General features: G+C 42.7%; 1 protein-coding gene across 8 annotated transcripts in view; it reads right to left on the reverse strand.

The window, feature by feature from the left end:
• lpp (LIM domain containing preferred translocation partner in lipoma) overlaps nucleotides 1–19,774 on the reverse strand; it is a 389,509-nt gene that overhangs the window by 104,748 nt on the left and 264,987 nt on the right. For all 8 annotated transcript variants that reach the window (XM_072572197.1, XM_072572192.1, XM_072572195.1 and 5 more), the window contains one exon: nucleotides 11,365–11,481. In XM_072572197.1, the coding sequence (XP_072428298.1) occupies nucleotides 11,365–11,481 (117 nt within the window). The remainder of the gene's footprint in view (nucleotides 1–11,364; nucleotides 11,482–19,774) is intronic.

Genomic DNA, 19,774 nt, shown 5'->3' on the forward strand with positions numbered 1-19,774 from the left:
CTGGCCTCCTTCATGGACAGGTTAGTGAAGTGTAACACTTCCTTAGACAGGTGTCTTACATGGTCTGGTGCTAAAAATGGGTAACCTGTGTAGCTTGTTCTCATCACTAAGACAGTCGATAACGTAAGATAGCAACACATTTATGAATGTGAGGTTCTTTTTACAAGGAAGCATGTTCCATGCCATCTATGTGCCTCCAGAATGTTTACTTTTTGTTTCCCAAGAGGTATTCATGGCTGACAGTGGTTGATCTGGTGTACAGCAGGACAATAAATATGGCATTCGTAATGAAAATCCTTGAAGGTCCAGCAGCGGTGAGTAATTGCACTGCTGGTGAGGGCACAATAATGTGAGTATGGCAACACAGAATCATGGTGCAATCAATGGAGAACTGCATAGAAAGAAGAGAGTGATGCTCCACGGAATTGGCAATTCTGCCAATTTGGCAAAAGGCCAGTTAATTGCTTCCGGATTTCTGTCTCTGTCCTTTCCTGAATAAAGCTTTTTGATTTTGAGATTTTCCATTTCACTGGGACCTTTCCATAATCTCGCGAACTCTGACAAGTTATAACTAGTGTATCCAACTTCTCTACAACCATCTTGAAAAATACCAGGGGAGGAGGTCATTTGGTCCTATGGCCTTTAGTTCTGTTAGTTTTTCGAACACTCTTTCTCTAGTGATTGTAATTGTTTAAGTTCTTTCGCTATTCTACTGATTGACTTTCTGCAAAAATTCCTGGAATACAATTTTGTGTCTTCTTTTTATGAAAACGGACACAAAGTGCATGCTCAAAACTTCTACCACTTTCTTGCTTCCTGTTTTTGATTCTTCAGTCTCACTTTGTAAGCAATTAATGCTCACTTCAGTTACCTCCTTCCCTTGAATGCGCTTGTAGTATATGTCAAGGTGCACAAACAAAATTGAAATCAGTGGGAATTAAGTGGAAAAGTTACATGGGTTGAAATCATCTCCAGTACAAAAATAGACAATTGTGGTTATTGGAGGTCAATTATCTCAGTGTCAAGGTAATGTTTCAGGAACTCTTTGGATCCAACTATTTTCATCTGTGTGCATCTTTCCCACTTGCTTGGATGAGTACAGCACTGACAACACTCAAGAAGCTTGTCACCATTCAGGACAAAGCAATCCACTTCATTCACACCCTATTCACACTTTACATCATTCACTCCCTTCACCACGGACACACAGGGAAGCAGTGTGTACTATTTGCGAGATACAATGCAGCAACTCAAGAAGGCATTTTCAACATCAACTTCCAAACACATGACCTCTAACACTTCGAAGGATAAGGGTATGCCATTGGGAATACCACTATTTACAAGTTCTCCTCCAGGTGGCACACTATCGGCATTTTACACTCTATCACAGTGCTTTAGAGGAAGTGGTTTGAAATCCTGGAACTCCTTCCTACCTGAGCTACACGAACTGCAGCAGAGGGGGCGGCATGGTGGCTCAGTCATTAACACTGCTGCCTCACAGCATCAGGGTCCCAGGCGACTGCCTGTGCGTAGTTTGCACATTCTCCCCGTGTCTGTATGGGTTTCGTCTGAGTGCTCTGGCTTCCTCCCACGGTCCAAAGATGTGCAGGTCAGGTGAATTGGCCATGCTAAATTGCCCATAGTGTTAGGTGCATTGGTTAGAGGGAGATGGGTCTGGATGAGTTGCTCTTCGGAGGGTTGGTATGGACCTGTTGGGCCGAAGGGCTTGTTTCCACATTGTAGGGAATCTAATGTAAAAAAAAGGCTGCTCATCACCATGTTCTCAATGGCTATGAGAGATAGGGATTAAACACTGGCTTTGCCAATGATGCTGACATCCTGAGTTAGAATGCATAAAAAGAAATACACAGACGTAATGGCCAGAGATAACGGACAGGTGGTTTCATACATGTTATAGATGTACATAGAGTGCAAGAGGCAGTGATGACGAGGTGGCAACACGCACACAAACACACACACACCTCTCATTTGCCTGATCTGTCCGCAGACTATTATTTAATGGACCATGTTAGAACTGACGTTTACTTATCAATACTACATTCTTTGGATCAATCTTGGGCCACGTTCACAAATAGAATTTATATAACATCTTAACATCAACTGGAGGATGTTTTCAATGACTTGGAAAAGATGGTGGCTGTGTTGATATTTAGCAATTTAACCAATATTGTGTTAAATCATTATGGATTATGGTTTCACACACTTTACAATTTGTTTCTCTATTACATTCCTTCAAAGTCATTAGAATTTCAAGTTGCACAAGAATTTTGCAAAGATCTGGTAATGTGCAAACAAGCTAAAAAAAGTCCACAGAATCCGGGAGCATTATTATTCTTGGAAATGATTCAGGAAACGTGTTGAAATCTCACACTGGTGGTTTGTAAAGTGAATTAAATTTTAAGTTCGGTAATTAGAAAGAGTGATGTCAATAAAAATGACCACAAAGCTGTTGGATTTTCACAAAAACCCAACCCAAAAAGTTCACATATGTCCTGTAAGGAATGAAACCTGACCAAACTATCCAATATAGATCGTTATGCGACTCCGGTCCCATCCAATGTAGTGGACTCACAGTTCTCCATGAATTTTCACAACAATATTTGGATATTTATCTTCCCAATGTCTCTCCCTCCGGACTGTACACTCTCTTGTCTGGATTGTGCAGCCTCTGTCTTGCCTGGAGTGTTCAGTGCTCCCTCTGAACTATTCAGTCTCTCTCTCCCTCCGTAGACTGCGCAGTGTGTCTCCTCCTGAGCTGTACAGTCTCTCACCTGAGTTTGTTTAGTCACCCCCCCCCCCGCCCATGGACTGTATACTCTCTCCCCTCAAGTCTGCAGAGTCTCTGTCCCTGCTGGACTTTACAGTCTGTCTCCCCCAGACTCTAGAGTCTCTTCCTCTGGATTGTAAAGTCTCTCCCTCTGGATTGTAGATTCTTGCCCTCTGGACTAGGGAGTCTTTACCCCTGGAATGTGGACATTTCCCTCTGGACTGGAGAGTCTCTTCCTCTGGACTGTGCTGTTTCTTCCTCTGGAACTGCATGGAGAATGATGAACACCTTTAACCCACTGCCTGATGAAATAAATGAAGGAGCTGGTCATCGAGTTCAGGAAACAGAGTGGAGGACATGCCCGTTTGTAAAATGGTACTGAGATGGAGATGCTCGAGACCTTCAGTGGGGTTCTGTCCTGGTGGCGATTGGAGGGGTGCGGCTCAAGGGCGGAGGAGCGGGAAGTGGAGGAGATGCGGTGGAGGGCATCGTCGATCACGTCTGGGGGGAAATTGCGGTCTTTGAAGAAGAAGGCCATCTGAGTTGTACGGTATTGGAACTGGTCCTCCTGGGAGCAGATGCGGTGGAGACGAAGGAATTGGGAATATGGGATAGTGTTTTTATTTGGTTGCCCGAGATTTCTATCTCGGGCGACTGAATCAACACGGACATTTACTATAAACCAACCGACTCCCACGGCTACCTAGATGACACCTCCTCCCACCCTGCCCCCTGTAAAAACGCCATCCCACATTCCCAATTCCTTCGTCTCTGCCGCATCTGCTCCCAGGAGGACCAATTCCAATACCTTACAACTCAGATGGCCTCCTTCTTCAAAGACCGCAATTTCCCCTCAGACGTGATCGACGATGCCCTCCACCGGATATATTTCCCTCCCCTCCCCTAACAGCGTTCCAAAAAGATGACTCCCTCCGTGACTCCCTCATCAGGTCCATACCCCCCACCAACCCAACCTCCACTCCCGGCACCTTCCCCTGCAACCGCAAGAAATGCAAAACTTGTGCCCACACCTCCCCCCTTACTTCCCTCCAAGGCCCCAAGGGATCCTTCCATATCCGCCACAAATTCACCTGCACCTCCACACACATCATTTATTGCATCCACTGCACTTGATGTGGCCTCCTCTATATTGGGGAGACAGGCCGCCTACTTGCAGAACGTTTCAGAGAACCCCTCTGGGACACCCAGACCAACCAACCCAACCACCCCGTGGCTCAACACTTCAACTCCCCCTCCCACTCCACCAAGGACATGCAGATCCTTGGACTCCTCCATCGCCAGACCATAGCAACATGACGGTTGGAGGAAGAGCGCCTCATCTTCCGCCTGGGAACCCTCCAACCACAAGGGATGAACTCAGATTTCTCCAGTTTCTTCATTTCCCCTCCCCCCACCTTGTCTCAGTCAAATCCCTCAAAATCAGCACCGCCTTCCTAACCTGCAATCTTCTTCCTGACCTCTCCGCCCCCACCCCCACTCCGGCCTATCACCCTCACCTTGACCTCCTTCCACCTATCGCATTTCCAATGCCCCTCCCCCAAGTCCCTCCTCCCTACTTTTTATCTTAGCCTGCTGGACACACTTCCCTCATTGCTAAAGAAGGGCTCATGCCCGAAACGTCGATTCTCCTGCTCCTTGGATGCTGCCTGACCTGCTGTGCTTTTCCAGCAACACACTTTCAGCTCATGGCAACTGCTTTGCCCAAGACTGCAAGATATTACAGAGAATTGGGAACACAGCCCAGTCCTCATCACAAAAACGAGCTTTCCATCCATCGACTCTACCTATACTTCCTATTGCCTCAGGAAAGCAGTCAATATAATCAAAGACCTCCTCACCTGGTTATATACTCTTCCACCCTTTCCTGTCCAACATACGATACAAAATTTTGAATACATGCACAGTTTCAAGAACAGCTTCTTCCCTGCTGTCATCAGACTTTTGAATAGTCCTCTCAAATGTTAATTCGCATATCTCACTCTCTCTCTGCATCTTCTCTGTGGCTGTAACATTGTATTCTACACCCTTTCCCTATACCCTGATTTTTTTTTTATTTATTCATTTTGTGGGATGTAGGCATCACTGGCTATGCCAGCATTTATTGCCCGCCCCTCATTGCCCTTGAGAAGGTGATGGTAAGCTGCATCCTTGAACTGCTGCAGGCTACCTGCTCTGGGTTGACCCACAATGCCAATTCCAGGATTTTGACCCAGTGACAATGAAGGGAGTGGTGATCTATTTCCAAATCAGGATGGTGAGTGGCTTGGAGGGGAACTTGCATATGCTGCTGCCCTCGTCCTTCTATGTGGAACTGACCATGGGCTTGGAAGGTGCTGTCTGAGGATCATTGGTGAATGTTTGCAGTGTATCTTGCAAACAATACACACTGCTGCTACTATATGGTGGAGGGAGTGGATGCAGTGCCAATCAAGTGGGCTGCTTTGTCCTGGGAGGTGTCAAGCTTCTTGAGTGTTGTTGGGACTGCACTCATCCAGGCAAGTGGGGAGTACTCCCTCACACTTCTGACTTGTGCCTTGTAGATGGTGGACAGCCTTTGGGGAGTCAGGAGGTCAGTTATTCGCACAGTATTCCCAGCTCTGACCTGCTCTACTAGCCACTGCATTTGTGTGGTGAGTCCAGTTGAGTTTCTGGTCATTGATAACTCCCAGAATGTTGATAATGGGGGATTCAGTGACCATAGCACTACTGCATGTCAAGAGGTGGTGGTTAGATTATCTCTTAATGGTGATGATCATAGCCTAGCATTTGTGTGGCAGAAATGTTGCTTGCTACTTGTCAGCCTAAGCCTGAATATTGTCCAGATCTTGTTGTATTTGGACACAGACTGCTTTGGTATCTGAGGAGTTGTGAATGGTGCTGAACATTGTGCAATCATCATCAAACATCCCCATTTATGATGGAGGGAAGGTCATTGATTAAGCAGCTGAAAATGGTTGGTCCTAGCATGCTATCCTGAGAAACTCCCGCTGAGATATTCTGGAGCTGAGATGACTGACCTCACACAATCACAACCATTGTCCTTTGAGTCAGGTATGACTCTAAACACCGGAGAATTTGCCCCCTGATACCCATTGACTTCAGTTTTACTAGGCCTCAGTCGAATGCAGCCTTGATGTCAAGGGTTGTTGCTATCACCTTACCGCTGGAATTCAGCTCTTTTGTCTATGTTTGAACCAAGGCTGGAATGAGGTCCAAAGCTGTGTAGCCCTGACAAAACCCAGCTGAGCAGGTGCTGTTTAATAACATTGTTGATGACAATTTCCATCACTTTACTGATGATCGAGAGTAGACTGATGGGGCGATAATTGGCCGGCTTGGATTTGTCCTGCTTTCTATGAACAGGACATACGTCAGCAATTTTTCACTTTGTTGGGTAGATGCCAATGTCATAACTGTACTGGAACAGCTTGGCTAGGGGAGCAGCAAGTTCTGGAGTACAAGTCTTCAGCACTATACCAGAATGTCATCAGGATCCAATGTTTCTAATTATTTCTTGATATCACATGGAGTAAACTGAATTCACTGAAAACTGAGCTATCATGCTGGGGTCCACTAGAGGAGTGCAAGATGAATCATCCAGTCGGCACTTCTCACTGAAGATTGCTGCAAAAGCTTCAGCCTTATCTTTTGCAATGATTTGCTGGGCTCCTCCATCAGTGAGGGTGGGGATATTTGTGGAGCTTCCTCCTCCAGTGAGTTGATTAATCATCAGTCACCATTCACAACTGGATGTGGCAGGACTGCAGAGCTTAAAGCTGATCGATTGGTTGTGGGATCATTTAGCTCTGTCTATCATTTGTTGCTTATGCTGTTTGACACACAAGTAGTCCTGTTTGGTGGCTGCACCACGTTGACACCTCATCTTCAGGTATGCCTGGTCCCAATCCTCACATGTCCTCCTGCACTCTCAATTGAACCAGGGTTGATCCCCTGGCTTGATGGTAATGTTTGAGTGGGGTGTATTCCGGGGCAATGAGGTTACAGTTTTGTTGTCATTAATGGCCCACAGCATCTCATGGATTCCCCAGCCTTGAGCCACTGTGGGCCATTAACTCTGTTCTAAGTCTGTCCCATTCAGCACGGAGATAGTGCCACACAACACGATGGAGATTATTCTCAATGTGAAGGCGGGACTTTGTCTCCACAGGGACAGTGTGGTAAACATCGTGCTGATACTGTCATGAACAGATGCATCTGCAGCTGGCAGACTGATAAGGATGAGGTCAAGTATATTTTTCCCTTTTGTTGGCTCCCTCACAGCCTGTGCAGACCCAGTCTAGCTGCTACATCCTTTAAGACCCGACCAGCTCAATCAGTAGTACTGCTGTTGAGCTACGCCTGGCATTGAAATCCCCCACCCAGAGTACATTTTGTTCCGTTGCCACCCTCAGTGCTTCCTCTAAGTGTTACAATTTGTATGGTATGATCTGCCTTTACAGTATATAAAACAACACTTTTCACTGCATCTTGGTACATGTGACAACAATCAAGTTATTGTATCCTCCAGGGGTACGTATCATGAGTTGAAAACTAGGAGCAAATTATTTAGCATTTTGTTTTTGGCTAACATGGACCCACTCCTGCAGATGCATTTATTGAGACTTATGGTGTGGCTATAACTTCAAACATACCACAGATGTTCACTCTACTTCTTCCTAATGACTTCCTATCTTGTAATTCTGAAAACTATGTCACATTTAGAATAAGTATTAATTATTGTGAAAAGCAACGCTCACTTCAACCATTCCTCTCAGTGATGGTGAGATATGTCTGGTTTATTAACATCCTTTAGAGAAAGAAATCCACCATCCTTACTCGGTCAGGTCTACATGTGACTTCAGACTCACAGCAATGTGGTTGATTCTTAAGTGTCTTCTAAAATGGCTTCGCACGTCATTCAGTTTAATGGCAATTTGAGATGGGCAACAAATATTAAGCTTTCCAGTGACTCACAAACCACAAAGTATTTTTTTTTAACAGCACAAGTAATCTGGATGCTCAGTGACTGCAGAAATGATAGCTAGACGGGGAGGATGAGGGATGCAGAAGAAAGACAGAACAGATGAGTATGAAAAGAAAAAAATGGAAAAAGAAAGCATGCACCCCTTTCCAATTTCTTCCCCATAGCCCTGCAAATTTATCCACTTCAAGCAGTTAACCAGTTCAGTTATATTTGAAATTGCTTTCAGGCAATGCATTCCAACAACTTACCTCCCAAAAAGCAATTTCCTATTTTATCTTTGGTTCTTTTGCCAATTATGTTAAATCAGAGTCCCCTGATTACTGACCCTCCTGCCAGTGGAAACTGTTTTTCCTACTTTATTAAAACATTCTGAGTTGGAAACGTATCATGATATTTTGACTGCTGGAACTTTGTAGACCTTTGTCTTTAAGAGCACTGTGGGTGTCCCTACACTGCGCACTATGTTTGAGGAGATGGCTCACTATCACCTTGTCCAGGATAATTAGAGATAGAAAATAAATGCTAACCCTGCTGTATATACAAGAAAAAGTGGAAACAATTAACAACATGTTGGTGCCCACTTTGCTTTCAAGTTCATTGTAGCCTGCAGAGTCTGGCAGCTTGAGGCAGGGCTGTTGAAGAAAGCGAATATGACTGATCTACACTGAGTGTGATTTAAATTCATTCCTATCAATCAGTACAAAATCATAGTCACATTCACGCATATTTATAACAAAGTGGCACAAATATCCAATAAATGATGCATATGTATTTCGGCAGATATTATCAATAGCCAGTTATCTCCAGTAGAAAAGCTGTACAATAGGCGGAATGGTCTCCTTTTGCATTGTAACAATTCTATGAAAAAGTGCAGAAATAGCAACCACCTGTGAGGGTCGAAATGTGGATCTTATCACTAATACTGAGATCATGATGCCTCCAAGTGCCTGCAATATCTGATGAGATGGGAGATCTCTGCACCCCTGGTTTCCATCTAATGGAGTGGCTGTGAAGATTGGGCAAGGAACTACAGAAGATTCACTGCCATATTGTGTCCTCTTTAGCCTCCCTAACGGTCACTCTACCCCCAAAGGCCAGCCTGGCAATATGTGGGCATTCAAATGAAGAAATGATGATAAGCAAGAGATGCCAGAGGTTAGAATTAGTGAAGAAGAAGCAGAGTGAAAACAATTTACAGCATATCTTTCAATGAGTTAGGAAAGAGTTCATAATTTTCTGTGCAATAAAATTTTTTAATAACCTCAGAGGTAACTGCTTATCAGTAATTTGAAGGGTTTTGATGAGATTTGAAATGAGCTGACACACTGATTCACTCCAGAAAACACGGCTGTGATAAATACCGAGCACGTTCCTTTCTCATATGGAGCAGAATTGTTTTTGTCATCATTCAGTTACCTAGAGACCACACACATCAGAGCAAAGACACAAAAGATTGCAGCAATTACCACTCACTGAGTGAAGAGGCCACTCACATTACTAAACGCTTGAAAACGCAGTAGGAGGTAAATGCCCAAATAAAATGTTTAATTAGTTGAACCATGGACAGATTAATCCAGCAATATCCTAAAGTGACATCTTTAAAACACTGAACACAGTGAAATTTGTTTAAGTTCTCTCTTCAAATATTTAATCAGCTTAATCAGCTAATTTTCAACCATCACCAGATCTACACCTTTATATATCCCACTATCTGACATAATATAAATTTCTCACGATACAGTTAATCATCACCTAAACCTACAACAGCATTAGCTGCATCTAACTCTGCGTTGAAGCTATCCTGGGAGTGTGTGATGAGGACAGAGAGAGTTTTACTCTGCATGTAACCCTGTGCTGTAACTATCCTGCAAGTATTTGATGGGGAAAATGTAGAGAAAGCTTCATGTTGCAAGTAACCTCATGCTGTACCTGCCCGAAAATGTTTAATGGGGCAGTGCAGAGTGAATATTTCCTGCATATAACCTGATATATACCTGTCTTGGGAATTTTTCATGGGGTCAGTGTATGAGAGATTTATTTTGGGTCTAATCCCAGACTGTATTTGTTCTGACAGTGGTCGTTGGGGGCAGTGTAGAGGAAGATTTACCCCGACTCAAATCTCGTGCTGTGCCAGTGCTGGGAATGCTGATGGGGGCAATGTAGAGTGAGTTTTACTTTTTTTTTATTCACTCGTGAGACATGGGCATTGCTGGCTACGCCAGTACTTATTGTCTGTCCCGTGTTTCATTTGAGAAGGTGGTGGTGAGCTGCCTTCTTGAAACACTGTTGTCCACATGCTGTAGGTTGACCCACAGTGCCCTTAGAGAAGGAATTCCAGGATTTTGACCCAGCAACAGAGAAGGAATGACAATATATTTCCAAATCAGGATGGTGAGAGACTTGGTCATAAGTTTGGAAGATGTTGTCGGAGGCTCATTGGTGAATTTTTGCTATGCATCTTGCGGATAGTACACACTGCTGCGGCTGAGCGTCAGTGTTGGAGGAAGTGGATGCTTGTGGATGTGGAGCCCATCAACCAGGCTGCTTTGTCCTGGATGGTGTCAAGCTTCTTGAGTTTTGCTGGAACTGCACTCACCTAGGCAAGTGGGAAGTATTCCATCACACTCCTGCCTTGGGCTTTGTAAATGATACACAGGCTCTGGGGACTCAGGAGATGAGTTATTCACCTTGGTATTCCTAAGCTCTGACTTGCTCTTGTAGCCCACTGTGTTTATGTGGTAAGTCCAATTGAGTTCCTGGTCAATGTTAATGCCAAGGATGTTGATAGTGTGGGTTTCAGTGAGGGTAACACCACTGAATGTCAAGGGGCAGCGATTAGATCATCTCTTATTGAAGATGGTCACTGCCTGACATTTCTATGGTGTGACTGTTACTCTGCATCTATCCTGTGCAACAGTTCCTCAATTTAGTTATTTTCCAGTTGGACTGTTAACCTAACTATAAATTAGTCACAAGGTTTTATCTGATGTGAATTATTCCAATCCCAAGTGACAGATTTGTTTAGTGCCTGAGCTTAAATATTCTGGTGACAACTACCGACTGGTCTTAAAACAAGAGGATAAATATTATGAACATCTGGGAAATGGGTGAGTCAACTTTTGCGTGAAAATTGCAATAATGGAAGGTGCTGGAATCTTCATCTAGTGAGAGTCACCACCATCAAGCAAGGGGATATGAAAAATCAGAATTATTTCTTGAACTATAGTGGGTTACTTTTAGTCCCATTGGAATTAATTTTGAGAAATGCTGTTGTTTGAACCTGTTGTCCTCGATTCGGGGCTGCACTCATTCAACTTGGCTCCTCTTTACCAAGCTGCACGACCTGGTTGCAAGGCTGGTTTGTCATCAAACCCTTGATTATAGCAAAATTCTATTGTTCTTCTGAAGTGATAATTGTTGATATGGCAGAAGAAGAAATTGCAGTAAAATTCACTGCCTGCATGTTTTCACCGAAAGCCCACGATGAATGATAATGCACCATGTGTCTGGTAACACAAAGGCACTTCTTATCTGATTTGATTCCAACCATCACCAATAGCCCATTCCTTACCTGCCGAGGGCGAGGCTGATAGGGTGAGCTGCTCTCCAGATCGGCCAAGATACTGGTCAATGAATCGATCTCTGCATCCAGACTCGATCTCCTTTCATCCAGGGTCTTCTTCCCTGTCTAGAAAAGGGAAGAAAATGGACATGACCGGACAGTCAGCTTGTGGTCAACAGGTTCCTTGATTTTCAACACCCTGCAGTCTGTGCCTAGACCATGAACTAAAATCTCACTGTCATTCCTGCTGACTATAGGAATAGGAACTGCAGTTCAGCAAACCTTTTCCACCATTCAATCCATTCATGGATTAATAGATTTTAAATCCGATTATCATCAAATGTTGTTTCATATCTATTAATGGTATGAAACAATGAGATTTATTTGTTCACAGTTAAAGTCCCTATCGATTCTCAGTATCCACTGATGTGTGTATCCAGATTACTATGATCCTTGTTTGAAGGAATATTTCCTGATTCCATTCCTAAATACCTAACTCCAATTCTAACAACACTGTTCAAATCTCCTTCATCAGCCTCAGCCGAGTGGACATCAGCTGCACTGAGTCGAAGGAAATGAAACAGAAAGATCACCTTTTATAAAACTTCCCTGCACTGATCCCATATCCACACTGCTTTTCAGAGTAGCAGAAGAAATTCCTAAAGTACACTGTCCAGACCCAATTCCATTGGCAGTTGTTTCCTAAAGGACCCAAAATCCTCCTAAGATTTTTACCACCCAAGTACAGATGTTGCAGCTGTACAGGACTTTGGTTAGGCCACAGTTGGAGTACTGTGTGCAGTTCTGGTCGCCTCACTTTAGGAAAGATGTGGAAGCTTTGGAGAGGGTGCAGAGAAGATTTACCAGGATGTTGCCTGGAATGGAGAGTAGGTCGTACGAGGATAGGTTGAGAGTTCTCGGCCTTTTCTCGTTGGAACGGCGAAGGATGAGGGGTGACTTGATAGAGGTTTATAAGATGATCAGAGGAATAGATAGAGTAGACAGTCAGAAACTTTTTCCCCGGGTACAACAGAGTGTTACAAGGGGACATAAATTTAAGGTGAAGGGTGGAAGGTATAGGGGAGATGTCAGGGGTGGGTTCTTTACCCAGAGAGTGGTGGGGGCATGGAATGCGCTGCCCGTGGGAGTGGTAGAGTCAGAATCATTGGCGACCTTTAAGCGGCATTTGGATAGGTACATGGATGGGTGCTTAATCTAGGATAGAAGTTCGGCACAACATCGTGGGCCGAAGGGCCTGTTCTGTGCTGTATTGTTCTATGTTCTATGTTCTATGTTCTACTCTTGCCTGACCTCTCTTTTCAAATTAGATTTTGAGGAACTAGAAGAAAGACATTGTCTTCAGAAATATGGTCACTATTATCTGGGTATCTTTAAGAATGAGTCACTATTTGCTGGGTGTCTATTGTTGCATAGTCAATATTTGCTGTGGGTCTTCAGGAATGGGGCTACTATTCGGAGTGGTCCAAGAGAGAATTACAGAATTGGACAACTGTTACAGTTCAGAAACAAGATATTCAGCCAATCATGACTGTGCTGGCTCTGAATGAACAATTCCCTTAGTTTTATTCTCCTGACTTACCCCTAAACCTGAACATTCTTCCTTTTCAAATAACCATCTAATCCCCTTTAGAACAACTGGATTGCATCTGCATACACCTGGATAATGCATTCCAGACTTTAACCACTCACTGTGTGACAAACATTTTCTTATCACTTTTGTTTATTTTATTAGATACTTTAAAGCTGTGCCCTGTTTTTCTCAATCGCTTCATGAGTGGGAATATGTTTTCTCCATATACTCAGCTCAGACCTATCATGTGTTTGAATACCTCAATTAGATCTCCTCTCAACTATATGAAATAGCACAGTGCCAGCTTTTCCAGTTGATTCATGGAACTGAAGCTCCTCATCCCTGGAACCATTGCAAGAATCTCTTCTGCACTCTCTCTGATGCATTCACATTCTTCCGAAAGTGTTGCATACACAGAACCAGAAGTGATACTCTCGTTGAGAATGAAATTGTGTCTTATCTAAGTTCAACATAATCCCTGTAGTCTCGTGCTCTATTCATTTACATGCTGAGGATGTTGTAAGCTTTAGCAACTGTTCTTAAAATGTTCTGCCAATTTTAATGATTTGTGCACAGAAACACCCCTTTACACTCTTCAGTTGTGTTGCCTCTCTCCAAATTCTTTCTACCAAGATGTGTCAATGCATTTAACTTTGTCTGCCATCTATCTACCTAACCAATAAACATGTCTACAACCTTCTGAGATTCTACACTGTCCTCCTTACAGTTCATAATGCTTCCAAATATCATATTTCATGAAAGGAAGCAGCCCAAATTATGATGCCTGGTAAACTCCACCACAAACCCTTCCTCTGACCCCCACCTTTGGGCCAGATAGGTCAACAACTCAGGTTATAGATGGCAGACAGCAAAGTGGAGTTAAGACCACAACCAGATTATGATTTACAGAAAGCCTGTCTATGTTTGAAGGGGTAAACAACACTCTCTTGTTCCTAAATCCATGTTCCTATGACCATTTAATGATGCAACTCTCACTCAGGACGGAGCCTCCAACTCCAGTGGTACATTTCCTCAATACTGACCTCCAATTTCACAGCACACCCTCAGTACTGACCGTCTGACAGTGCAGCACTCCCTCAGTACTGACCCCCTGACAGTACAGCACTCCCTCAGAACTGACCCTCTGATAGTGCAGCACTCCTTCAGTACTGACCCTCTGACAGTGCTGCACTCCCTCAGTACTGACCCTCTGACAGTGCAGCACTCCCTCAGTACTGACCCTAAGATAATACAGCACTCCCTCAGTACTGATCCTGTCAGTGCAGCACTCCCTCAGTACTGACCCTCCGACAGTGCAGCACTCCCTCAGTACTGACCCTCTGACAGTGCAGCATTTCCTCAGTACTGACCCTCAGATAATACAGCACTCCCTCAGTACTGACCCTATGACAGCGCAGCACTCCCTCAGTACTGATCCTGTCAGTGCAGCTCTCTCTTAGTGCAACTCTATAAATATCCAGTTAGACTCTGCGTTCTAGTCTGTGAATTTCTGGGCCTGTTATTAATTTAACAATAATTACTTGCTAACATAAATATTTGGAATCATTTTGTACAGCAACACTTCTAACCTTGTGAACATCTTGCCGTCTTACACATGTATATGATTCATTTGCATGATAAATGTATACATAGCTGACAATACATATTACATGTAGTGTATACACATGATACATGTGTGTGCAACACATATTCATCACACATTTACCTCGTATCTGTACACAATATATGTGCCTTGTATAATGCTGAACATTGAGATATAATGCCCTTCTGTAATCTACTCAGAAGCAGATCACTCTTGTGGGAATAATGAGCGCAGCCAACCTGAACATTGTTTCCTCCTCTTTAACAGGGTAACATAAAGATGTAAATAATTAAGGGAACTGAAAGCTGAGTTGGCAAAGTAAGGGGGCAAGGTTTCTGACTGTAGAGAACTGGTGCAATCATCAACTACAGTCAATGAGAATGTGGAGAAAAATGTGACACAAATCCAAAACAATACTACTCACAGAAGTAACAGTGCCGCAAAATGTCATTTAACACTATTAATGATTCTGCTCAGGCACACACATCAGCCTCACCTTTCAGAGACTCCACATCTAAATGGAATGATTGTGACCCTAAGAAGATTTATATTAAATGTTATGCTGATGAAGGGATGAGTGCAGTAATATTGCTTGTTATATTAGGGTGCGAAGGGAATGAGAGGGATGGTGGGATTAGGTTGGGTGTGATATTATGGGGATCAGGAGCAGACCAGTGTGAAAAAGGCAATGAAACTGAAAGATACAAAGTGGAAACAGAGAGCCATTCAAGCTGTCAGAGCTAAAGTGTGACGTCACAGGAATATTAGTGGTTGATTGGTCAAGTGGTTTAAAACATGAGAAGTTATTACATCAGAAGAATACAGTTACGCAATTCAATTTTAAAATATTCAACAACCAAGCTAAATAAATGGAATAGAGATGGCTGGGTAGGGGGTGTATTGCAGCTGGAGTATGTGATAGCTGGTGGACATCAGTGCAATCCATACTGTAGATATGGTCACCAAGTGTTGACTGTTCAAGGAACATTTCAGTGTTGAGTGTTTTAGGAGATAGTTCTGCCCCATAGATTAATTACATCAAATCTGGTCCATCATTGATGCAGAGGGATGTAACATAGGTTTTAAAATCCAGAATTTAACTTTGGAAGAATCTCAGGAAGTGCTCTTGTCCAGTAGGTAAAAAGATTCTTGCTCCAAATGTGATTAAGGGTACAGATTGCAGGTAATGAGTCAAAGTGGGATTAGATTAAGGATATGGGGCCACTTACTGTCTTCCCAAGCCTCACACAGAAACAGAGTGCATTGTATCTTTCTTGCAGGATATAGCTATCCTGATCAGATCACTGTTTGCTGTGTATCATGCAAATTCTCTTATGGGACATTGGCTGTCACTCTGGGACCTGGAAAGTGCCCAGTTTATCACAAATTATACTGGAAAGCTAAGTATCTGAAAAATTTAAACAACAAATTAGAAATATGTTTCATGCAGCTACTTTGCAAGTAGGCAGCGGTATTTTTCCATTAACAGGATACTGCACCGGCCCAAAAACACATTACTTACCACACAGAGAGACATAGTGTCTAAATATCACGGCCAGTGCAATATCAAGTATGCAGGCTATATATCCCAGCAATTGGCTGATCAAATCAAACAAAATCTTCCTTGTAAAAGACAGAACACAAACTATACTCAACCAGGGCCTTGCCTGCATAAACCAAAAGAAAATGTCTACTATTAGATCTCGTTCTGCAATTGGCAGCATTTGCTTAACACATCTAAATGTGCTAATAAACACATGAACAACCATGCTAAGAAGTGATTCATGTACGTTTGCTATAAGACAGAAACATTCATATACAGGGATTTATGATCTGCAAACAAAGGAATATGTTCAAGCTTTGTGCCTTTTTCAAATTATTCGCAAGCTTGGCAAACCTGCATTTTGCTGTTGCTTTCTCTTGAACAGCATTTTTACAAGTCAAATTTAATATACTTTTCTCCTGTAACATAAGTTATGATTGTTTGAAATTTCTCATTATTCCATTTGTCCTTCATATCATTCTGTTCAGCAATATTCAGTGATTTCAATGATATTCAGGTGATAGAAAGCATTATTAAAGGTGCTTTGGCTGAAAAACCTTTGGCTCTTCTAGAGGTAGTGAATATGCAATTCAATTTGGTAAAAATCTTCGGTGATATCCTACAACACCCTTTGGATTTTTTTTTGTTTTTTTGCCTTCTCCATGTCTTGAAGGAATGAGTTATGTTTGCTATTCTCTAGGCTTATGGAACCTTTTTCAAAATTGAAGAATTTTGGAAAGTCAACACCAAAACATCCACTACCTCATCAGCAACCTCTGTTAAGACCCGAGGATGAAGGCAAGATGGGCCTGGAGACTTATCACCCTGCAGCTCCATCAGTTTGCTTGTTATCACTTCCCTGGTGAGTGTAATTTCACTAAGTTCCTCTCTCCTTCCCACTTCCAAATATCCACCTGCCATTGGTTTTTGTATCCTCTATTAAAGACAGAAGTAAATATTTGTTTGTTTCAGCTGCCATTTCCTCATTATCCCCTCATTCTCACAAGAACCAACACTCATTTTATTTTCAATTTTTTAAAAATACCTGTAGAAATGCTTGTGATCTATTTTCTCATTTTGGTGAGCTTCTTGTCATATTCTAATTTCAGATTAACCTTTTAGTCATTCTCTACTGTTCTTTATATTCTAACCAATCATCAGAACTGCCACTCGTTTTGACAGTTACATGACTTTTTCTTAAGATGGATTTTGTGTTATTTATTCACAGAACAAGGGCGTTGGTGGCTAGGCAAGCATTTATTGCCCATTCATAATTGCTCAGAGGGCACTTAATAGTCAACCACATTGCTGCGGTTCTGTAGTCACATGTAGGCCAGACCAGGTAAGGATGGCAGTTTCCTTCTTAAAGAAGATTAGTAATCAAAGTTTGGGAGAAGATTTGTAGCTCGAGTGCTCGTTGTTGTGGTTCTGTTCGCCGAGCTGGAAATTGGTGTTGCAGAAGTTTCGTCCCCTGTCTAGGTGACATCCTCAGTGCTTGGGAGCCTCCTGTGAAGCGCTTCTGTGATCTTTCCTCCAGCATTTATAGTGGTTTGAATCTGTCGCTTCCGGTTGTCAGTTCCAGCTGTCCGTTGCAGTGGTCAGTATATTGGGTCCAGGTCGAGGTGCTGATTGATTGAATCTGTGGTTGAGTGCCATGCCTCTAGGAATTCCCTGGCTGTTCTCTGTTTGGCTTGTCCTATAATAGTAGTGTTGTCCCAGTCGAACTCATGTTGCTTGTCACCTGCGTGTGTGGCTACTAAGGATAGCTGGTGGTGTCGTTTCGTGGCTACCAGCTATCCTTAGTAGCCACACACGCAGGTGACAAGCAACATGAGTTCGACTGGGACAACACTACTATTATAGGACAAGCCAAACAGAGAACAGCCAGGGAATTCCTAGAGGCATGGCACTCAACCAAAGATTCAATCAATAAGCACATCGATCTGGACCCAATATACCGACCACTGCAACGGACAGCTGGAACTGACAACTGGAAGCGGCAGATTCAAACCACTACAAATGCCGGAGGAAAGATCACAGAAGCACTTCACAGGAGGCTCCCAAGCACCGAGGATGTCACCTGGAAAGGGGATGAAACGTCTGCAACACAAATTCCCAGCTCAGCAAACAGAACCACAACGAAGATTAGTGAACCAATTGGATTTTCCCAACAATCGACAATGGATTCACCAGAACTTTAATTGTGAATTTTTTTTATTGAATTCATGTTCCACCAACTGCTATGGCGAGATTTAAACCAGGTGCCCAGAACATTATCTGGGTCTCTGGATTAATATTCCAGTAATAATACCATTGGATCATTGCCTCCCCAGATTCATTCCCTAAGTTATTTTGAGAACTACAGATGATGCATGCTCCATTTAAAATTTTTATTTGGGAATACACTGTACTTCTTCTGAGACTTCTGAAAAAGCCCTTAAGTGACTGTCACTGTGTCTGTGCTGATCTATCCCCTAGGCTAGGACACCAGTGCATTTCAGATAGCTCAGCTTCCATTTCCATACTGTTGTCCTTATTTAAAAATTAAAATGTTTGTTTTAGGCCTAATCATCTGCCCTTAAAACTGGATATAAAATTCAATCATATTGTGGTCACTGCTACCTAAGGATGTCTTAACTCTGAAGTCATTAATTAATCCTGTCACACCATACAACATCAAATGCAACATATCCTGTTCTTTGTTTGTTTCGAAAATGTACTATTTGAAGAACCTATCTCATAAGTAGTCTGAGCTCCTAAACCAGGCTATTACTGTTAATCTAATATTTTCCACGTATATGCAGATTGAGACACCTATAATTGTTGCCATCCATTTATTGCAAGTACCCAGTATTTCTTCTTCAATACAGGTAGACCTTCAGTTGTAAACAGATTCCATTCTGGAGTCTGGTTGCAAGTTGATTTGTTCGCAAGTTGGAATACAATGCAGGATCATATAAAGTAGTGGTTTTTACATCCAGGAAATGTTCATATGTCAGATCTTTAAAATTACACCTCTGTATAGGATTGTGTTTGTAAGTAAGAGAGCTCCTAGGCTGAACGTTCATAAATCAGGGACACCCCTGTCCTTTGGTTACAACTTGGTTACTTCTTTCCCATTGTGACTTCTTTCCGCTGCTATTCATCATCCTATCCTATTTTTAACCAATAACCTTATTAAATGGCCTTGAATCACACCAGACCTTCATTCCTTAGCTGAATTCTCGCCCAGATACCAGTGCTGGGAAGCTGAGAGTACAGTCTGTTCCGCCCAAGGATGTTTTTATATTAGAGCCAGGTAAAAAGCTTCTAATGAATAAGAGCAACAGTTAAACAGCTGGATCAGAATCAAAAGCACGCTCTAGATGTTCAGACGAGGTAAAATGATTGAGCAACTGGCAAACTGAAAGCAGGCCAACTGCATCCTCTGTTTTTTGTAGTTATAAGACTTCAGTCTGAAAGAGCACAGGCAACTATAGCAAAGTTGTTTGAACAGACAGATCTGGTACAAGTTTATTAAATGTAACTAATTAAATGAAATAGCAGAAACGATAATTTATACACTTACTACAAAAAACCTGAGGGGGAGACTTTGAGCTGAAACTTTAACTCCATTACTCTCTGCAGAAATTCTCTGACCTGCTGTGCATTTGCTGTTTTTTTATTTCAGATTACCAACATC

The sequence above is a fragment of the Chiloscyllium punctatum genome, chromosome 6 (assembly GCF_047496795.1).
Source record: "Chiloscyllium punctatum isolate Juve2018m chromosome 6, sChiPun1.3, whole genome shotgun sequence".
In the NCBI taxonomy this organism is placed as follows: domain Eukaryota; kingdom Metazoa; phylum Chordata; class Chondrichthyes; order Orectolobiformes; family Hemiscylliidae; genus Chiloscyllium; species Chiloscyllium punctatum.